Source organism: Seriola aureovittata, chromosome 9, assembly GCF_021018895.1.
Source record: "Seriola aureovittata isolate HTS-2021-v1 ecotype China chromosome 9, ASM2101889v1, whole genome shotgun sequence".
NCBI lineage: Eukaryota > Metazoa > Chordata > Actinopteri > Carangiformes > Carangidae > Seriola > Seriola aureovittata.
This window is the reverse complement of record NC_079372.1, coordinates 12940082-12961882: the sequence shown is the minus strand read 5'-3', so window position 1 is coordinate 12961882 and position 21801 is coordinate 12940082. Positions and strand designations below refer to the sequence as shown.

Below are 21801 nucleotides of genomic sequence, written 5' to 3'. Positions count from 1 at the left end.
AAAATAGAAAACACCTGAAAGTTTGCAGAGTCTCACCCCTAAACGAATAAATAAATACCAATTTCACACTGCTTGGTTTGTTCTTTCAGACATTACATTATTTTTGAAAATTAAATCTTAACAACAAATATCAAGATTAGGTGGTGTAGTTTCATTTTTTTGTAAACATTCTTAAGCAAATGTTTTGTACAAATATGTAGTCAAATTATGGATTTTGGTGTTAATATACTGTATACTGTGCGTAGTTTACAGAATATCACCTTTAAAACTTTCAGCATTTTCCATTTTTTTAATTTTTTTTATTGTATTGAATAACAGTAACAGCAAATAAATGGGTTGAGACAGAATTAATACAATGGCCTCACAGTATCACAATGTAGAGTATTACATAAGAATACAAAACAAATTACATAAATCTAGCATTTTACTAGCATTCTTGTTTTTAGAGTACCATTTGGATGTACTGCTTGCAATCAATTCCAAATACTAAGAAAGATGGCCTTTTTCTCCTATGTGCAAACTTAAGAATAAATAATATATTATCAAACTTCTTTTGACTTAAAAATTCTCCAATATTTAGGAAAGTTCCAGAGGTGTCTTAAGCATAAATGTGACATTGATTTTATTTGCAATCAACGCTAAAGCAGCTTTTTCTCGCGAGAGTATACACAAATACCGTTGCTGCTCCTTTTCCTGCTCCTGCAAACTGATTAGCTTACCGCGCTACCAAAGAGAAATAGCATCCTAGTTTCTTCTTTATTCAGCTTTAACACGGCCAGCTGCTGTCAGCTACTTGTAAGGTATATGAGCCCTTTTACTGTCGCATAATGAGTTAGTTAACACATCTTCTAACAGAAGTTGAATGTCGATAATCCAGCGTTGTGTTTATGTGGGTCGACGACCGTACACAAACTGACTCACTTCACTGCACAAGTGCTCGACTCACCGTAGTCAATGTCGTCTGAACTTGAGAAACCACTCAGCCCTTACAAAATTAAGGTAAAGCTTACACTCAAAAAGAGAAGTTTATTTCTAGTTTGGTTGTTTATTTCCTGATGCCATCATGTTTCATCACACGGTGTAACGCTGCCCCCTCCTGGCCAGTCTGCAGAGGACAGCTGGAGACTCGACTATGTCACTGGGAACCTGTTCGCCTGCCCTAAGGACGAGGCTCTGGCCCACTGCATCAGTGAGGACTGCCGCATGGGGGCAGGCATAGCAGTGACGTTCAAGCAGAGGTTCAGAGGGGTAGCGGAGTTAAAGGAACAGAGTGAGTCAGCCCTCTCATTAAAAATTCATCAGGAGTAAAAAATGTCTTGTTTTAGGGGCACTGATTCCCAGGTGATCATTTTGTTCAGCACAGAAAAACTGGCTTGGTTTTCACATGAAGTAACAAATACTTAGCTTTACAGTTGGAAAGATCACTTTCAGTACTGTACAAAGGTAGGTACTTTAGATATTTAGGTGTTTAGGTGTCATCATGCAGGTGCCTAATTGGTCCCAAGTTCATATTGTACATATTCTGCATGAATATGTGCATAAAGTATATTTATGTATTCTCTATATCCTGCATCTCATCACGTGTCATTATTCATTTTTCAGCCGTTTATGTTGGCCGTTCTGTTTCTGTCTCTTGTCATACTCCATCTGCCCACCAGATGTCCTTGGGCTTTCCTCCTGCTCCCAGATCCACTTGCTCACCTGTTTCCCATTCCTAATCACAGGAACTTCCCCGCCTACCTACACACCTGTTCCTTATTTTCCTCATTTGCTCCCCTGTATTTATACCCGCCCTCTTCCATCAGTCAGCTGCAAGATTGTTTCACTTCTTTCGGTGTGTCTGTCATTGTGCTCTCACTCTTGTTACCTTGCCTGGTGTTTTGCTGCCTCTTGTCTGCTCCCTGCCCACCAGCTTTCTTGCCCACCTTTCTACCTATAAGCCTGGTCTTCATAATTTTTATATTAACTTCACTATATCAGCTCGTCCGTGTGTCTACTCTTGGGTCCTGCCTGCCTTTGTGCCTACCACCAGCTGTGACAACATGAAAATGTTCTTGATGTCTTATGTTTCATTTTGTAAATGTTCATCTAAAATTCATTCTGACAAATTGTCACTAGAGCTTAAAATAAACATCTGTGGGTTGAAATCATTTTTTGCTGCACAGTATTAGTTTGTAATGGCTTGTTCAGCAGCAGGGTGGTGAGGTTGAATGAGATTTTAAAACCTGTTATGCTACGGGTTCGTATTGTGTGTTCTGATGTAGATATTATCCTTTTTCACATCCAAATAGACAAGCTGACAGGACAATGTGCTGTGCTGAGAAGAGACAGACGTTTCATCTACTATCTGGTAAAGATATAACAGTTAATTAAAACTTTCGAGGATACAGATGTAGAGCCTTAGGTAAAATTAAGATAACTTATTTAAAAGAGATTGCAGTAAATATTGCTGCTTTCCTGTTATTTTTATTGCAGATCACAAAGAAAAAGGCGAGCCAAAAACCCACCTATGAGAGCCTGAGACTGAGCCTGGAGGACATGAAGTTGCACTGTGAAAAGAACGGAGTAACAAAAATATCAATGCCTCGGTTGGTATAATTTCCAGTCATTAAGTTGTACTTTATCGAGAGAGAAATATTAATTTCCTTAATTAAATTATTTGTAATGTGACTGAGTTGTGTTTGTTCTGTTACTGTTGCAATTAAACAGTGTCTTATCTCTCACCAACAGTATTGGCTGTGGCCTGGATCGACTGGAGTGGGCAAGAGTGTCGGAGATACTGGAACAGGTCTTCAAACACACAAACATCTCCATCACAGTCTACAGCCTTCCAGTGAAAGCAGAGACCACAGTGATGAAGGAAAACATGCGCAGATGATTACTGGAAATGATTATTTATGTAATATTTAGTTTATGTACTTTTCTGTATTATTCCCTGATGATTTTTTTTTTTCCAGCAAAAAAAAATGTTATCTTACAGATTATCTGGAAATAAATATTCTTCTTTGCACAGCAAAGTCAGCTGAACCCTCATAAGCTGTTCTCTTCTTTTGAAAAAGAAGAGAACAGCCTCCAAAACATGCTCATCTAGATTTATCTGTAAATGTAGATATTTCTTGAATTTGTTCACCTGTCCCGTCTGGTTTAACATCATGAATGGTACTTTCCATCTGGACAATGAGTCTAAAATATCAGGTATCTCTTTATTTGCCCATTCACCCACCAGGCAGTCATGTTGTTGATTGAGCAAACAGTGTATTTGCATTTCTCTCTGGGCATCATATAACTTCTGTAGTGTTCATTAAAGCCTCTGCAGATGGTTTTAGGTATCATATGGTCCACTATTGATCTAATTGGGTATTGTGCTTTAATGCATCTGGGACACAGGATGGCTGTACCAGATGTGAGTTAAAGACAGGGGCGGGGAGTCTGACACCTCAAAGTCAATCTTGACATCCATTTTCTACAGGATCAGAAAGCCTTTTAACACATCATGAAACTGAAGTGGAAAGCAGCAAGCTAATACAACACAATCTCTGTTCAAGGTGTTTTATTAAATAAGTAGGGTAAAAATCTTACTAAAGGGGGATCCATTTAACTATTTGACAGCATGTACTTCAAGTGCAAGTAATTAACATAAACCTCAGTGGCAATGAGACTGTCTGAACTGGCTCACTCGTTTGCTGCCTGTGACCCTCCTTTGGGCCACCTTCAATAATTCATGGAGAAAAGGCATTAACCGCTGTGGCCCCCCCCCCCCCTCCATATATATCCAGGCTGGCTGGAAGACTGTACTTTGGCATTACTGCTACCAACCCCCGCTCAGCTCTTCCCATTCCTCATCCTCCTCCTTTCCCATCCCCCTTCATGCCTGGCAATTAGACTCCACACTGCAGTAGAGCCACCTAGCTGCGCTGCAGTGAGTGGAGGGAAATAATCTTCCTTCATCTCACCCGTTGTCACACCTCAACATGCTGCGGCTGGAGGACTGTGCATTCAAATATGCCCTCTCTCCACCTAATAGCCCCAGTCTCTTTGTTCCCCGTGCAGCTTCAGCTTGTCCCACTGCGGTCCACTGATTCGCCTCCAATGCTCCCCCCCTCCATTCCCATTCTCACTCCTTTTCTCTCCCACATAACCCCCCCCCCCTCCCGTCCTCGTCCTCCATTCCCTTTTTTTTTTCTTTGCTCGATGCGTATGAAATTGCAGAGCTCAGCATTCTTCTCCACAGGCACTTAGGGAAAAAAAGGAAGAAAAAAAAAAAAAAGAAGAGAGAGATGAGCTGGGCGGGAGGGTTTCTGGTGCACCACATAACTGGCCCCCTTCCAATTAAAGAAGAGAGCTTATGTTATTGAAGAGCAGCTTAGCCAATCAGGAGACAGTGCAGGCAAAGACAGGAGGAAAAAAAAAAGCAGCAGAGCGAGTGGGCAAGAGGAAGAGAAAAAAAAACTGCAGTGTGTGAGTGTGTGTAGTTTTTATCCCTCCCCTGAGCAGATCTTTATCAATTTGGGTACTCCAGTCTTGGGGTGCATTTGAATGGGTATCTGTTTGTGTGTATGTGGCAGAGTTTACAGAGTAAAGGTGTGTCTAAAGGGCTGTGTTAACACTCCTGACTTATTCATTCTGAAACTGGAAATAAGAGAAAGTAAGAGGAGATTGATTATTTTTCTCTCTATCTCAAAGTGTCTCTGAGCCTGTGGAGAAGGGGAAGAGCTCGGCGTCCAGGAGAGAGCAACCTGCATAAGGGGTAAGCGGCTATGTTCTCCTCCTACTACAGGCATGCTGGCTTTTTACACTTCTGAAGTTGTTTTTTTGTTTATTTTTGTTAGAATGTGTTCAGCCACAGTATCTGCCCTCTGTCAGTCTTTCATGTGTAATTACATTTATGGATATCTACTTTAATGGTTTCTTAAATGATAAGGACTTGACAGAAAAGCAGAGGGAGAGGCAGGCGCAAAGAGAGAAGGAGGGGGAAGGTTAGTGCGAGACTCCCTGATGCTTCTAGGCAAGTTTCTGTGCACACGGTTCTCTAGTGCTGCAGTATCCCATTACATCCCTGAGCGGAGCTGCCTCAGCATGCAGCCAGTGCCAGGCAAAGCGACTCAAACCAGCTACCAGCTTTCTAAAATAACTGTCACCATTGCAGCTTATTTATTATCCTTGGTTGGGATAAGAATAAAGTTTTGTCCTTAATGCTCTAAATTCAAGGTAATCTGATGAACCCAGAGACGGCTGCAGCTCATTGTAGTTTTGCCGTGCATGTTCTCATTGTGTTCTCTGAGTATCAGTGGGGTTGCTTAGATAACAGATTGAATTGGCTTCGTTTGAGCCTGGTGAAGAGTTTTTGTTTTGTTTATCTGTTCTGGGACTTACTTCAGTTTGAGCCTGCCGCAAAAGTAGGCTCTCTGATTGGGTGAACTGGGCGTACTGGTGTACCAAAGAAACAGAAAAGTAGTGTTCTCATGTCTGGGGTATTTATACACTGAAGATACGGTTCATCATGATTTTAAAATGAGCTCAAACAACAAAGTAAATTGACGCTTGGTTTGTTTAAAGGACAAGGCAGTTGATTCATACTAACATTTTCCCAATATGCATTCATTATCAGCTTTCTTTAGGGACAATCACAGTTTATTTATTACATCCCACTGTCTTTTTTGGAAGTCTGACCTTCATCATTTGTGAATGAAGATTTCATACTGTCCAGCAGTGGGCACTGTGTGTTTTCTCTGATGAAAACGTGTGTGAACACTGGCCTGCTGCAGAATGGGAGGGAATAACGGATGGACTTAGTGTGTTTTGTGTGGGCACGCTGATAAGCGATGCTAGACAGGATGAAGAGTACAGTATGTACTGGTCTTGTCATATTACTAGGAAGTAACGGTAACACCTTTCACCCTCATATACTAGATATAAGCACAAGACATGCATGAACCTGGCCAGAATTGTTGAAACCAGTGACTGGTTTTAAATAATGTGTTAATTATTCAAGACTGAGTTTTATACAGGGAGTAGGAGAGGAGAGACCAGGGAAGGAAATGTAACCCATTTCAGCACCATGGACAGAGCACTAAGCGAAGACTGTTGATAAGTGCTTCCCTCAAATAGCTTCAAGCAAATCAGTGTTAAATAATGAGGGTTAGAGGGCAGTTTAAGGCAAAAGTAATTCTTCTAACTATGTCTAGTCAGCTGACCTCATAAACTACCCGCCTGTACATATTTCCAAGTCCTTATTTGATATTGCAGTTAGGCTGTGCACATCTGTTCTCCAGTTGAAAACATGAAGAAAACACTTCATTATTCATGCACCTCTCCCTGTCTCAAACACTGTCCATCTTAAAGAGAACTATGTTTTTTGCAAAGACACTGAAAGCTCAGCCCCTAGCTGTGTCATGTTAAAAAGCTCTCTGTGTCCTCATCTTCCTACCTGTATTATGACTGCATTTTCCAGGTGGGGGTTCTGCTTTTCTTTTAACTTCAAAGCTCAGAATAACACATCACTGTGTAATGTCACTGACTGTAGCAGCAAAATCACTCAGGTTTGACATCTGCTTATTACACTGAAGTATTTGATAACATTATTAAAAGAGGAGAAATTATACTTTATGTATGCTAGTAATGGTGAGTAACTAATTATGTTTCCCATAAAACAATTACTGAACCAATGAGGAGGGGTTAAAAGACAGACATGTTATGTTCAAAAGAACATGTAAAACATTTAATGACTTGCAGCCCATACATTTCTGACACCTACTGTGACACAAAGCTTTGTTTCATGTCATGGTTGAGAGCGACCAGGAAAGTGTCTCTGCAGGATGCAGCCAGCATACTGAGAAACTCATTCACATAGTGATGATCAGAAACCTCAGCTATTTAATGGGGAACAGAAATGGGACTCCCTGCTGTTGCCAAGAATTAGCCAGTATCACTCTTTAAGATTGAAAGAGAGTGCAAGGGATGGAGGTGGTTTAACCACTTCTCATTAGATAGAATGGCTGGCCATTCTATCTAATGAGAACCAGCCATTCTATCTAATGAGAAGTGGTTAAACCACCTCCATCTCTTGCACACTGTTTCTGTCTTAAAGTGCCTGTATCCTGTGATTTATTAAAACCTAAGCCTATTCAGTGATTTAGCAGCTACTTCATTACAACATAAACAATTCTGGCCATCTGCAAGAATTTACTGCTAAATGCTGGGAAAGCAAGTTCCCCGTCAAGGTTTTTATTTTTATTATTATTATTGTGATGTCTGTTCCGATGTACATATAGGTCCTATACTGTAACTCTTTCCAAGAGTTGTGGGGTTTTTGGAGGAAGTGAGCAGCTGTTGGGCTTGTCATTGCTCATCCTCCATATACAACACCCTCTGTCCCAGGCTGTGCGACATGGTTGTTAAGTGTCCCCTGTAAATGATGGTGTAGGAAACATAGCGGAGCAGCAACGGCTGTCACTGTGACATAGTATAGTTAGCAACAATCCCAAAACTCTCCATGTCGGGACGAGGACAGGTGCTGAAAAACTCACCCACAGGCAGAAATAGTGTTACTGTGTTGTTTATGTTGTACAGATGAAAATAGAGGACACTGCAGATGTTTAAAGTGAGCAGACCCTCTTTGGGATACTAAAATGACACCTTGATAAATACACTGAAGTGTCAGAAGAACAGTGTGCGTGTGTGTGTGTGCCTTCTCCATAACCAGGAAGAAGGAGGGCACTTCTTCATATTCCCCAGGAAAAGGTTACAGGATGTATTTATGTATGTATTTGTGTAAATGTTTTTTCTAAGTGCGCATGTCAGTGACAGAGGGTAGAAGTGTAGTTTAAATGAAGACTATAAGAGACAGCCTTTGACACATGCATTACAGTCAGCTTTAAGAGTGTGGAGAAAAAATGGCATGAAAAAGACAAAAGCAATGAGGAGAAAGTGAAGAGAGGAAGGCAAGACAAATGATACAAGTATGGGCAAGAGAGGGTGAGAGATAGAGCGAGAGATTGAGAGATTGTCAGAGCAAGAATGGAAGAGAGTGGGTGTGCATAGCTGAGCTACGAGCACTGCAGTACATTGCAGTGCCCAGCCCCCGCTGTGTTCTCTGCTCACCATCCGGTTCCATGCACTGAAAAGACCCCTGCAGCAGCAGAGCTGCACAGCACATAGGGCTGCCTGCTGATGAACAGCAACCTTACAAATGGCTTTTGACCCGCAGACGTGAATTCCGCACATCTGATGATGCACAGATTTTTAAGAAGTGATGGCAACACGGTGCTCATGACAAAAACAGCCGACCTGCGCCTGCCAGCACATTGTCATGTAGAGAGAGGGAGTAGTCAGTTCACACTCCCCCTGGATTATGTAAGCACATAACACATTCACTTTACCCAATACCAGCTGAGTGATCCCACCTTCCCCAGCTATGTTTTCCTCATTAGGAACATCTGCTGCGCTGTTTGCTTTTGTTCCAGAGGTAGTATCTCTGCAAACATGGACATACACTTTATTGAACTTATTGAAATGGCAACAATAGGGAGGCAAACAGCATGTACTCTTAAATAGCTTGTGTTTGTGTGCCCTTGGTTTGACATTTTGTTGATGATAATGTGTGTGGCGAATGAGAGATAATGATCCCATGAATAACCGCTAAGACCTCCGTCTGATGTCGGCTCACATGAAAGACAAAATCCACAATTTATTCAGTTTAAAGTCAGGCAGTGTACAGTGTGCATGAATGATTCACGCTGGGTAGCCTCACACTTAAGTTGTGTTGGATTAATTATACAGCTTTTGGCCATGGCAAGCAATGCTCTCTCTGTATCACACACAAACACACACACACGCATGCAAGCACACAAACACATGCATGCAGATGTGAAATGAATCTTAATCATGTGAAAGCTCTAGGAAACGAAGGAGAAGCTTGTTTCTGCTTCCATAAACAGTTGCTACGTTTCCGTCCCACTGCCTGCCTGGGGGGGTGGTGGGTGGGTGGGGGGTGGACGGCTGAAGCGTGAGAGCTTCCCTCGTTGTGTGTTCTCTGGTTTCCCTCCACTTTGCTGATGTAGCTGATTCAGATTGCGTAGCGTGGACTCTCTTTGCTTCCTGTGACAAGGTCTGATTGTGTCTCTCGCCGCGTTCAGAAGGCGTTGAGTCAATTACACCTCGCCAGACAGGTGTTTGAGCTGCAAAGCGTGTTTGCCTCGGCACATCAGACTATGTTTGCCTCTGATTTGCAATGAAATCAGCACCAGGTTCTGAAAATTATACAGCAAAAATATGTGCAGAAAGTGAGTCACGCTGCAACTAAAGATAGTAATCCAACTGATAATCATTGTAAGTGTATTCATTCATATCAATCATATCAGATGTTGTGAATTAAAAGGTTTCTGAAAAAAAAGTAGCATTTTTTCTGTGGGACATCAGGTGCATTAGACTCAAAACAGTGATCCATAAATAATAGATAAATAATAGATTTAATATTTTATTAAGCTGCATTTCACATGTGTGGTGATTTTCTTTTACCTTCAGTAAACACATGTTTGAACATTTAACCTTGCAAAATCTCTTAAAAAAAGAAAAAGCATAGCTACAGTCACATCTCCTTGCAACAGCACACTACTGACAAGGCAATGCTCGGAGGAAAATGCTGTCTCTGGTTGTGGGCAGCTCAGATTGTATATGAAAAGAAAAAAAGAGAGACCCGGTGGTTTGTGTGTGTGACAGAGCGAGTGGGAGAAAGCGACAGAGTATTGTAGTGTGGGTGAGCTGCAGTAGGGATTCGGAGTGCTGCATTGAGCTGCATAATTAATGTTAAGAGGGTGGAGCTAAAGGCGGAGATAACTTGCTATGAAGAACAAGCCGCTGCAATATTGCTAGAAGCAGAGCTAGCTCTTTGCTTTTTTTTTTTTGTTTATTTTTTCCCATGTGGAATCACTCTTCAGGAGGTAGACTTAGCACAGACCTGTATGGAAGTGATATTTTGATGCAAACCCAGGGATGGGCGCTCAGTCGTTCGGTCCAGCTCTGTGTCTCTGTCCCATCTGCTCCCTCGGCCCTCAAAGCCAATCACTCTTCACTGAGCTCCGTACCACAGCCAAATGCCTCACTGCTGGCTCCACCGCTCTGTTAATCATCCAATTTGTAGCAAAACACCTTACTATATGACACATCTGGTGTAACTCTCATCTAGTCTGCCTGAATTGGACCATGAGGAAGGAGGAGGAGTGGCTTTTAATCTGCAGGAGGTGTTATATTTAGTCATCTTTACAGATTCTAGGTTGTTGTCGTCTACATGGTGTGATTGTGCAAGAGGGTACACAATCTTACAGGAGACCTGCTGTTTTTAGGCTCTTTGTCACTGGAGACAATCTCTATTATTCTCTCTCCTCAGTTTTATTTTTATACACAGTTTTCCTGCATTAGAGATGTCTTCCTGTTCAGCCGTTTATTCAGCTCACACATACAAGCAATCTGCATTTACGTTTAGGTGTGCACATGCATGCACATGAGATGCAGATCCCTCTTGGATGAGTATGCGTGTTTATGGAGACATGTTTTGAATGCATTCAGGGTTTTGTATGTATGAGCCTGTTAGTCTTCAGTGCTGTCAGAGCTCGGGAACCTGTGTAGCTCCTCTGTCTCCAGGGCGATATTGCCTGGCCGGTGACCACACATCTATATCGCACTGCTCTTCCTGCACCCCTGTCACCTAACCTCATCATCACTGTAGCCGTTCTCAGTTCTTTACATCTATTCTCCTGCACCATGCCCAGCCCGCTTCACAGTAAAGCTTCGCATGCATGTGAAATGAAGCCATTAAGTGTTTTTTAGTGTTCCAAAATGCTGTTGTATTAAATATGTTTTATTTCCTTTTTACTTTTTACTCAAAGCGACGCCACTGTTTCTTTAGATGTGTCAGCCAAAAGCCACTGTGGGGATCTGTCCTTGTCAAAAAGACTGAGGGATCGCACAGAGGCATTTGAAATGCACCCTGTGTCGGCTCCAAGCCTTTCTGTACACAGCGAGGAAGCTGGTAATGACGGCAGTTTCATTTCAGTCCCCCAAGAGCCACAAAATCACACTTAAATTACAACCTCGACAATATTAGGTGCAAGTAAAGGCTGAGACAATTGAACCTTGAATGTGGAAGGATGCATGGAGCATCATATAGCTGCAATATCAAGCTTGTTTGGATGTAGTGATTTAATCTGTCTAAATAATGATGGATTTTAAGATAGCCTGCCAACAGTTGTCTTCAAAAGCATGCCTGCAGAGTCTCTGTGTTTAAAATGTAGTTCATGGGCTTTGTATGTATTTTCCTCTCCATTTTTCTTCTTCCTAGCCTATTCTAACAGGCATCTGGCAGCAGAATCTGAAGGCTTTTTTTTCTGCTTGGAGAAACAACACAGAGCCTCATTAAATATATTTTTTCTGTCCCTTGAAATCTTAGAAATGAAGAGACATTTTCTCTTTTCTTTTTCTCTCCATTCCCATGGGGTTTTGCAGTGGGAGAGCTGAGTTGCCATTTCTTAGTGTTGCCAAGTGAGAATCTGCCCATCTGACATTCAGAATGCTTGGAGCGGTGCAAACATCAACAGAAACCTTGAAAAAAAAGAATGTTTTTTTCTGCTTTAAAATCAACTCGGGCTTTGAAATTGTTCTGAGTGCATGTCATACTGTGAAATTTGTGAAATTACTTTAAATTGCGGGCTGCTGTTGTGAGGAATTTTATAATTTTGTTGTTCCATGCAACCTGCAAGCTTCTGTGATCTGTGCCTTTTTTTTATTTTGGTTTATACATCAGAGGACTTAAGTTTTTCATTAGAGGAACACTGTGCAAAGTATCAGCCAGAGAGAGAAATAAGGGGAGGGGATAGAAGAGAGGATGGAGAATACTTTAGTTGTGTGAGTAGGGGCTCAGTATGAAGGCCGCTTCTTTTCTCTTTGAGTTTTTTGAGGCCAGTGTGCAGGCGAAGGACACAGCATACAGAATTTTAAAAAATCCCTGTGGGTTTTAGCAGTTGTGCCACCACATTCCCTTCGGTAGGACTGAGAGATAACAAAGAAAAAAAAGAATCAAAAATAAACTCATGAAATGATGTCTTATGTTGTCCTCAGAGGCACGGGTACATGTGCATTGGACATGATGGATAGGACGCTTTTGTGCTTGTAGCTTTAAGACAAGTATTTAAAGGAGCAATTTGTGAGTTTTGCTATTGCTACATGGCCATCGTTAGCATCGACAGCTGTTTACACACCAGTCTAGAAAGAAAGAAATGCTGCGAGTCCAGCATCAAACATCATTCCTTTACTCGCCAAGAGTTGTCTCCCGTGGTGGAAAGCAATGCCAATGTTAACTCTTGTTTCTATCATTTATTCTTAATCTCCTGGGCTTAGCATGCTAACCAGCTAGCCTTGGCCTGTTCCAGCCCGTCTTTTCGCTTTCCGATACAGACTCACTGTAGCCTCCAATCTGCCCTGAAGACTCAGTGCTGCTCACAGGTCTTATAAAGACAACGATGGCCGAAGCTCTTGTCAAGCGACAGTTACCACCACCTGCTCCTGGCAAGAAACCACGTTCGGCGGCAGACCAAACTGACAAATAGCACCTTTACGGATTCAATCCATAACAAAGCAAATATAATTGCAGCTTTTGGATGAAGAATATTAAGGACTAAGTGAAAGTAAATGAAGATAAGGAGTTAGATTCTTCACAAAGCTTTGACCTCCAGTGTGGTACTATGGCTTAAATGAGCAACTCAAGTTGGGCGAGTGGCAGGTCACTTATGTTGCTTTGTAGCGAAAGGTGCTGAGGCATCCTCTTGACTCATTGTGTACTCAGGTCATTGAGCTGCTGCCATTCCCAGGATAAAAGATTCCTGGTATTCATTTGTATTCAGCAAACCTGTTTTAAGCCCGACTGCACTGCAAAGAAGTGTCAGTAACAGAGAGAAACAAACGTGTACTAACCTAACTTCTTTTGGATTTTAAAAAGAGTGAAGTGGAATATCTGAGTGCTTTTGTGCTTTGGCTGCGTGTGCCAGCCAAGTTGGAGAAATCTTGCAGGTTCGATCACTCCCGAACAGATTATTGACTTGACAGCAAATTGGATGGCGTCTCCAAGAGCATTATGAAGGGTCGCTGAATTGATTTCCTCCCATGATAAGGCTGGTAATAGTTGGGCCTTGCAAGAAGAACATGACATTCATTGTACTATATTGATCAAAATAATTACTCCCATCCTTTTGTCCAGTTCTGTAAACCCTCTCACAGCAGCGTTATCTGGAGAGCTGGGCGTAAATAATTTTTTTTTGCAATCTTCATTCTCATCTGGAGATTTTTCCTCAATCATTACTCAAAGCGTCATGACACAGAGATCCACACTGCGCATTGTCCTACCAAATGTGTTAAATAAGAATTCTTTGGTAGCTGAAGCATGGCTGTGTTAATTGCCAAAAGCTTGCATGAGAGTGGTTGTATAATATCTGACAGCTCAGGAGGACAAATAGGTAAAAAAAAAAAAAAATAGGGGGAGGGGGGCATCAAGATGCTGCTGTAGTGGCCTTGTATCCTGCTCTGTGCTGGAGGGTACCATGCACTAATTCGAAGCATTAGTGAATCATGACTCTGGATAGTAATTATTCTGTCCATGTTTTTTAATGAGTCAACAACATCAATTCTTTGCATTTTGGTCTATGCATTATTTTGCCCACTGTTACCCAATTCCTTTCCCTGTTGCCTCAAACAGCTGATCCTGTTTATAGACTTCAATGATTAATGGAATTCTGTTAGCAATTCAGGAAACACGCAGACCTCTGTGTCACTCAAGAATCCTGTCATTCTTCATCTCTAAAAGGCTGAATCACCCGTGTTCACCCTTATTCTCTGTTGTCTTTCTTTACTCATTTTAGGCCAGAGCCCCTCTCAGATGCTCCTTTCATGTCTGCCAGTTACAAGCAGTGGTCTGTTTGCACTTGACGTTTTAGCCAGCCGACACTGGGGACGCACGCAGACACACAAAACTAAACAGCTTTAGCCAACAGTCTGAACATGGCTGTGTTCATGACAAGGGAAGCAGCACTTTGTTGAATAAATATGCTTATTCTAAACCTACAAACTGTTGCCAGTCCTGATCACATTTGACTGTTTATTCAACAAATATCACAAAAACAAAAATAGAAAATGTATGTAAAATTTGAGACTAAGGAATAGTGCAAGGTCCTTACCAGATAATTAAAATCCACCAAAATAAATTACAGCAGTCTACAACGACCTGTTCTACAAAATGACTCCTAACTAGAGGCTGTGAGACATCTCAAAATCCATATCTTTGCAGAGAAGATGTTCTGTGGTTTAAAAAATAATGGACATGCAGCATTTAAGCCTGTGTTTTTCCTTACGGAGCTCTGGAAGTGATGTGCATCCCCGTGCATTGTCTGCTGTTATGTAAACCTGACTGCTGTAGTCTTTCAGTGCAGTGCAGGGTACCGTTTATCTAGGACATGGCTGGTTTGTGCCCCCTCACTGAAATGCATCAAAGCGGATGTGAAAGGCAGTGTGATGTTTAGTGGGTTTTTTTCTCTCTCATAGACTTTCTTATGAAAATGTCCTTGACACAGTGGTGTAATAATTGAGTTAACTGTTCTACCCTGAGAAATACACGGGTCGTGCAGAGACGGAACACTCTCCCACTACTAGCTCCAGCTTGGCCGTGAGTTCAATCAAACACCACTGGTTATCTTGGTGGGTGGGAAGCCAGTAAGGGATCGTGTCCTTGTCACTGCACTAGCGACTCCTACTGGTTAGCTGGGGTGCCTGGATGGAGGGTTTTGGGAGCTGGAGGATACCGTTGACCTTTACACATGTTGCAGCATGTGTCATGGAGGAGGCACGTTGCTGTCTAAACCCTCCCTAAGACAACAGTGGGGTCAGCACTGACAAGGAGCACAGTGTGTAGAGACATTTCACTGGCTATTCCTAGCTAGGGAGAAAAAGAGGGGGAATCGAAGAAAAAGAAGACTATATGGAAATAGAAGTGATAATGTTATTGTTAGTTGATTAATAGTTGTTATCGGAGGTAGATGTAATATTCAGATTAGAGACGACCAGGGGGAATCCTACAGATTTGTTCGATCCAGGTCTAATTGGATTGTATCAGTTGAAACAAATGATCAAATTTCATTTCATTACTCTACATTTTGTTTTACACATTATCTGGCTAGTATTGCAGCACCATTCTTTTTTTTTTTTGTATTTTTTTATAACAGCCTACCTTCTGACTCAAGTCCCTGGCCTTGCTGAGTGGACTGAGTATTTTTGTGGTTCCCACAACTCTAACAGAGGGATACATCTTCCCTGGCAAAACAACCTATAAACTTTCATATTGTGTCTATAATTTCAGCTCATTAACTTGTTAATGAGTTTTAAACCAATGTCTTCAGTTATTGGATCAAGAAGCTTGTGAAAAATAAGGTGGGTCAGATTTAGTAGCTACACCTGTGTCAGATACATATTTAATCTTGGGATTCCTTCAGTAAAAGTGCCAATAGTATAATTTAAAAATGCTCAATTATCCAAGCAATTTATACAAAATCCTACTTAAGTAGAAGTGCAAAGGTATTATCAGGAAAATGTGCTGTAAAAGAAACTAAGTGAAAGCACTCAACCTGCAATAAAAAAAGCCTCCTGTGAATGACATATTATTATGCATTACAGTATTATATTCTTAATACTCATTTCATGCGTAGCATTTTGCTGCTGTAGCTGATGGAGGTGGAATTAATTCCAACTACTTTTTATACTAGAAAGCTTTTTGAAAAGTTGCGTTCAAAGACATCCCCACTTCATATGGGTATCTTTATTACATCCACCATCATTTTCTCTGTTGATTTTTCATGCCGTCTGATCGTTGTGTATGTGTCAGTGTGCACCACGAATCAGCTCTCTGAAAAAGTTTTTACCCTTGAGATGAGTTTGAGTGGGTGATGCAGCTGAGAGCTCTGATCATTGTTTTTGGATTTGACACGGCTGAATTATTTTATATCTTCTCTGTCATCTATGCTATCTAACATGGGCAATTTGATTTAGTCATTCCATTACTTATTTTTTCAACATACCAACACAACCCTTAAAGAAATGAGCTAGAATATTTTATGATTTGTTAAATTCCAATGCTAAAATGCCAATCAGTATAATCAGATTTTCATCAGAGACTCATCACTTCTTCTTCCCTGTTATTCACTTTCCAGGCAGAACTATTATTATAAAACGATATATCATTTATAAAATGAAAGAAAATAGGTTGGAAAAAAAGGCCCTGTGGAAATCTGTTGTTTGGGAAAGGGGAAATGTCTCAGCTGGGCTCTATCTCAGCTGGCAAGCTTGTTGTCTGACCCCATGTTGGCCGGGTTTCCCCAGCGCCTCAGCTCTATGAGATATGAATGGTCTTATAGCTACTAGCTGATTGTGTTGCTCTTGGTCTAAAAGCAGAGTGAAACTGTGTAGTGCCCTTACGGAGTAATTCATACATACATTGAAATTGACATTTTCTCCTTATCTAGTTCCAGGCATGGGGCTTAAAAGTTTAAGAATCTCTTTACAAACGTTCTTTTCATTTTTGCAGCCTCACCATTTTCAGATTCAGAAGAAATGAATCCAAATTGGAAAGTTAAGCTTCAATAGAACTTAAACCAACTGTGCATTATATGTTAGTGCATTTTAAACAGCTTGCGCTGCCAGCTAAGCTCAGCTGCCACTCCTCATGGGGTTTTTAGAATATAATGTTGCAGCAATTAGCAGATACAAAACTGAGACCCTGATTTATGAAGCATTTTCACTGTGTAGAATTGGCAGTATTTTTTAGAATGCAGTTTTTGTTTGTTTGTCTCCTAGTAGCAAAAATCTGTTTTAAACGAGCTTATTAAAATGGTTGTTGTTAGACAAGCATGATTTACTACAATTTTACCTCCAACTCTGTGAAACTAAAAGTAACTCACAGATATGTTGGTATTTATTTAATGACAATATTGGACGACATTAACACCCTGCATACGCCAGCAGAGGGGCTCGTAATGATGCAGTGTGTAAAATTAGATGCAGCTAATAATCAAGTGCTGCCGTTTGAAGGTACAGCGCTGTTTTAAATTGCTCTTATTGAATATGACAGAAATTTCTCTCGGTCTGCGCAACTGAAGAATAAAGAATTATCCATTCAATTTTTACTAAGGGAGGGAAGTGTAACTGAATCAGAGTGAAAACATTGGACAATACAGTGTTTTGTACACCTGTCAAACCTTTGAAACATGTTTAATTGTAACAATTAGGGCAGTTTTGCTTCAGTTAACATTTTACAGCAGAAAGATGGAGAGAGAGATGAAAAAAAAAACTCACACAGACACTGGGAAATGTAAACACAGCAAATAATTAGACTGGTCATTCTTTGACTGGGTGAATGACAAGACACAGGATTGAGCTTGACGTACAGAATAACTGATAATCAACATCATAATGAGAATTCACAGTGACTTGGTTCTCCTGACATATTGGCAGTTTGGGACAAAATGCAGCTTCCTGGATGCTGTTGTGACTATTGTATATTTTCTAACACACACACTAAGTGGCGGATTACTGTTGGACAAAGCCATAACACCTTTGCGAGACACCTAATGGAAGTGACACCAATAACAAAAGACAGTCAGTTAATCAAAACTGTCATGAAAACCGTGCAGTTTGAATGGTTCAGTTTGTACTTTATTTAATTGTATTCACATCTGTTGTTATAAAATGGTTTCATTTTATTTTATTGTGGATGATTCTGTTGTTTATTTGCCCAGAAACAGTCAGTAGGCTACACAGTAAGTCTACAAACAGAATTCATGGCTTTGTCAGCAATTAGTCACATGTCAGACAAGCTAGCCCCTTAGCCCTGTGAATGAAGGCATTGCATTGTTGAAGTCTGAATATGGGACATTTTTTCTCTGGAGGTGGTTCAGCTTTGAAATACCAAAGACGAGAGAGAAAATCACCCTCGCATCCCATCGTGTGGATGCTCAATATTTAATAAGCGTTTTTTTTATTTTTTTTTTTTATAATACTCTTTCCACAGTAACAATCTTTAGCCCAGGTGAAACAAATAAGATGGATACAGAAATATCCCACAGCCCACATTGTGCACAGAGTGAAATTCACTTGAGGCTTTGTAAATGAGACATGACCCACACATGTTACCTGCACTTTCTGGTCTATGATCGACAATGGAAATCGACAGAGACTTAAGGATCAATGTTGTTCTGCACTCCTGTGCACACAGCAGCCGTGAGCTCTGACAAGCAGCAGATGGTGCGCCGTACAGTGATTTACCGCTGCATAGCTGGGGTTGCAGTACTTTTTGCGAGCCTTTCTCCTCCTGAATAATTTATAGAATACTGTCAGTCGGCTGTGTAGGATTTCACATACTGTCAATTGAGTGGAAAGATTTGGTGTGTTATGTGTTTCTTCAAGGCTTTCTGGCTTTTAATTGTTAGGGCATTAACTCACATCTGTTGGGGATGCAGTGAGAAATGGAGATTGTAGTTACGTTTATGGTAAAACCTAGGATTGTCTAGCAGCAATAAAAATGATGAACAAAGACAGGGTTTAACTTGTATAAAGGGAACTGAGTGACATTATGAATCACTTCAGGGTTTATTACACTACATCATACAATCATTAACATAGTCAAACCTCAGTTTTCTGTTGTAGAAAAAGGCAATAAATGTGTTGAAATTATTGTTTTGTTCAGTCCCTGATTCTGTTGGAGGAGTAACTACATCATTGGATGCTGCAGTTATTGTTTGCAGTTGCAGAAGTGACATTTAATAACCCCCTTTTCCAAATTGTTTAGCTTCCCTTGTTAGCAATGCAACATCCTGCTGGGATAATTTGATGGGCTCATAAAACAGACCCATGTTAGAGAGTGCGGCCGTTTTGGAGAAGTCAGTGTGCATTTTGGCCAAGAAGTAAGGCAAGTTCTGGTGACATGTACCAGCCAAGCCCCAAAACGGTTTGTGTTTTCTAGCCAACTGACACTGGCTGCCAGAAATGTGTGATGATTCCACTGCAGCAGAGTATTTAAGTACCTGTGAAGCAAACTAAAGTCCAACTTTTTCACTTACTCTTTGCCAGAGTGCACAAAGGATGTTACATGTCATCACATATAAAGATTTGAGTACATTTGTAGCCAGTTTGGGACTGAAATAACTCAACAACTACAGTACAACTGTTAGAAGCATTCACGTCGCCCTCAGAATAAACTGTGTGTGGGACTATATATTTACCATAGGAAATAAGGTGTTGAGCGTGATAAACATTAAACATGCTAAACATCTGCATGTTTGCATTGTCATTGTGAGTAAGTTTGCATGCTGATATTGGCATTTAGCTTAAAGCGCTGCTGCAGCCTCAGAGAGACACCAGCGTGGCTGCAGGCTTTTACTCTTGTTGATTATGACCTTGGGAACAAAATGATGTGGAAATTTGGAAGTTTACATTTTCTATGAATGTAAGATTTAATCACTTGCACATGGTGATACACCTGGAGGTGCTATAATGCATTTAAATTTAGTCCTTTTAACAAGCTTTCCTGTACTTCTATAAAACCTATGCTCAGCAGGCTTATACATACACACACACACACACACACACACAGACACACACACACACACACACACACTCACACACACACACACACACACACACACACACACACACACACACACACACACACACACACACATACACACATACACACACATATATATATGTATGTATTTATGTAGGTCAACTGTCCAAATATAGATTTACGTTGCTATTGATTCAGCTGACCCTTGCAATAATGATCTTTTAATTGTCCTATTCTGTTAACTACTCGTGTTACACTGAATGCTACACCTTGTTTTACACAGTAAAGAAATTGCTATAATCTCTGTAAGTGTTTTTGGGAAACAGCTGTAGATCATAATAATCAAATCTCACTTCCAGCCCGAGAAGAAATCAGATGTTGTGTTTATACTCAATAGAGTGCAATAAGATATTGTAACTGCACAAAAATGTTATGAAATCTTTGGCTTTTTGGCTGTGTGGTCTTGAAAAACTTCAGTGTTATCTTTGGAGTGGTTATCTAATTCCAGCTCCTTAAAGTTCAGAACAGTTAGCTGCCCCAAACTGATAAGTGCACAATTACGGTAGTGTTTCTAACAGGCATCGATTGGTCCTGTCTTCTCTTTCCCTCCTTCCATTGATTGTTGATGCCGCTCTCAGATTACAAGGCAATGTGAGGGCAGGTGATAATACACTACTGTCTGGCTGCGGGAACGTCCCTAATATACGTCCTCTTGTCTCTCTGCTTGTGTCTGTGTTTATGAAAGTCAAACATATTTTGTTTCGACAGAACGTGTTATTTGTTTAGAAATGTTTCATGAAAGAATGCATTAATTCATAAGAACGAGTAGCTGTTCATAAATGTGAGCTACTGCGCTTTTGATCACTTTTATCTTATATTATCAATAATTGAACCTAAGCACATCTTTCAGCTGAGAGCACTACTTTTCATTCCATCGTCAACAAATATTTTTGCAGTACACAGCTGGTGACAACTGAAACTGTATCTATGAAAATCCTGCTGCACCTATGATTAAGACTTGCTTTGTTGTTTGGTAGGAATTTCTTAATAGAATGAAATATAAGAAACCCTCGAAACGTACCGCTGAGAGTTCTCATTTTAATCAGAGGTGTACGTGTTAAAGTATGTGTCTACCTTTCTCTCCTCTTCCCTGTGCTGGTATGTTTCAAAGGTCAGTACCTAATTTAGTTTTTAATGAGTGCTTAATTGAAAAAAGCTCTCCGTCTACTTTACAGATGATCTCAGTTAAATATTGCAGTGTTCTTAGGTCAAATCTTTCCATCACTCAACTGGATACAGTGACTGTGTGAACACGAGAGAGATGTGCTGAAAGGTAAAGCCATTCATTTAACACTCACTCTTTTATACACAACTGAATAAATCGTGAAAGGAGAGTAAGGATGCAATAAACTGCTAAAACGGAAACATTTTTCACCCACAAAGAAGCTGTTGATTAAAGGCGTGCACGTTAAAGACTTTAAATGAAAGATCATCATGGTGGGAAGCAACAACCTGCATTAAGCTCATTAAACCCCTGATATTTGTAATTAAATTCAGCATGCCATTGCTCGGCTGTATGCACAGTTTAATAGAGAGCAGTCCCTTTTTCACTGTATGTTGCAGTCACACCAGACGGACAATATTTAAGATTTTTATATTTAATCAGTTCATTAGACAGTTTAAATGTCTCTGTCAATTCAATATAAAATATATTATTGTGAAGCAGTGTCTCTGCTTTGTGCTATAGGCTACAACTGAGCAGTGAGACTGACTTGAGTGCAGCACCACGATTATGCAGCAGCAAAAGTCAGTTTTTATGTGGTGCAAGGAGATCATCACGAGAGGTTAGCTGTCAGACTCAATCTGCGTTTGACTAATGGCGCAGTGGTTTCCAAGATTTGGGCCTGCCTCGTAATGGAGTTCACTGACGATGTGAAGGTGAATGATCCCCATGAGCAGCCACTTGCGGCTTGTCTATCGTTTGTCCTACAATACCTTTGACCGCATTACAAGGAGCGAAAAAAAGAGCATCCGCCCTCCTCTGACAAGCTTATCACGCCTGTAGTTTCGTAACAAGACTGCACCCTTCGTTCTCAGCCGTTTCAGATGTCCAAATCATAAAATATAACAGTAACGCAAAGGATGTGTAA

The 21801-nt window shown here is 40.7% G+C and overlaps 2 protein-coding genes across 7 annotated transcripts in view; both read left to right on the top strand.

Annotated features, from left to right (window-relative positions):
- The first annotated feature begins 661 nt into the window (after positions 1 to 661).
- On the top strand, positions 662 to 3329 carry oard1 (O-acyl-ADP-ribose deacylase 1). Its single transcript, XM_056384726.1, has 5 exons — positions 662 to 999; positions 1105 to 1270; positions 2292 to 2350; positions 2476 to 2588; positions 2731 to 3329. Exons 1-5 carry the CDS (start codon positions 955 to 957, stop codon positions 2876 to 2878), a joined length of 531 nt encoding a protein of 176 aa, XP_056240701.1. The 5' UTR covers positions 662 to 954; the 3' UTR covers positions 2879 to 3329.
- A 915-nt stretch (positions 3330 to 4244) lies between these two features.
- The window catches only part of LOC130174658 (synaptotagmin-2-like), a 59851-nt gene continuing 42294 nt past the window's right edge, over positions 4245 to 21801 (top strand). For 3 of the 6 annotated variants that reach the window (XM_056384720.1, XM_056384714.1, XM_056384717.1), the window contains exons 1-2: positions 4443 to 4581; positions 4684 to 4747. The gene's annotated coding sequence lies outside the window, so the exon portion shown is untranslated. The other 3 variants (XM_056384715.1, XM_056384718.1, XM_056384716.1) reach the window with 2 other exon arrangements.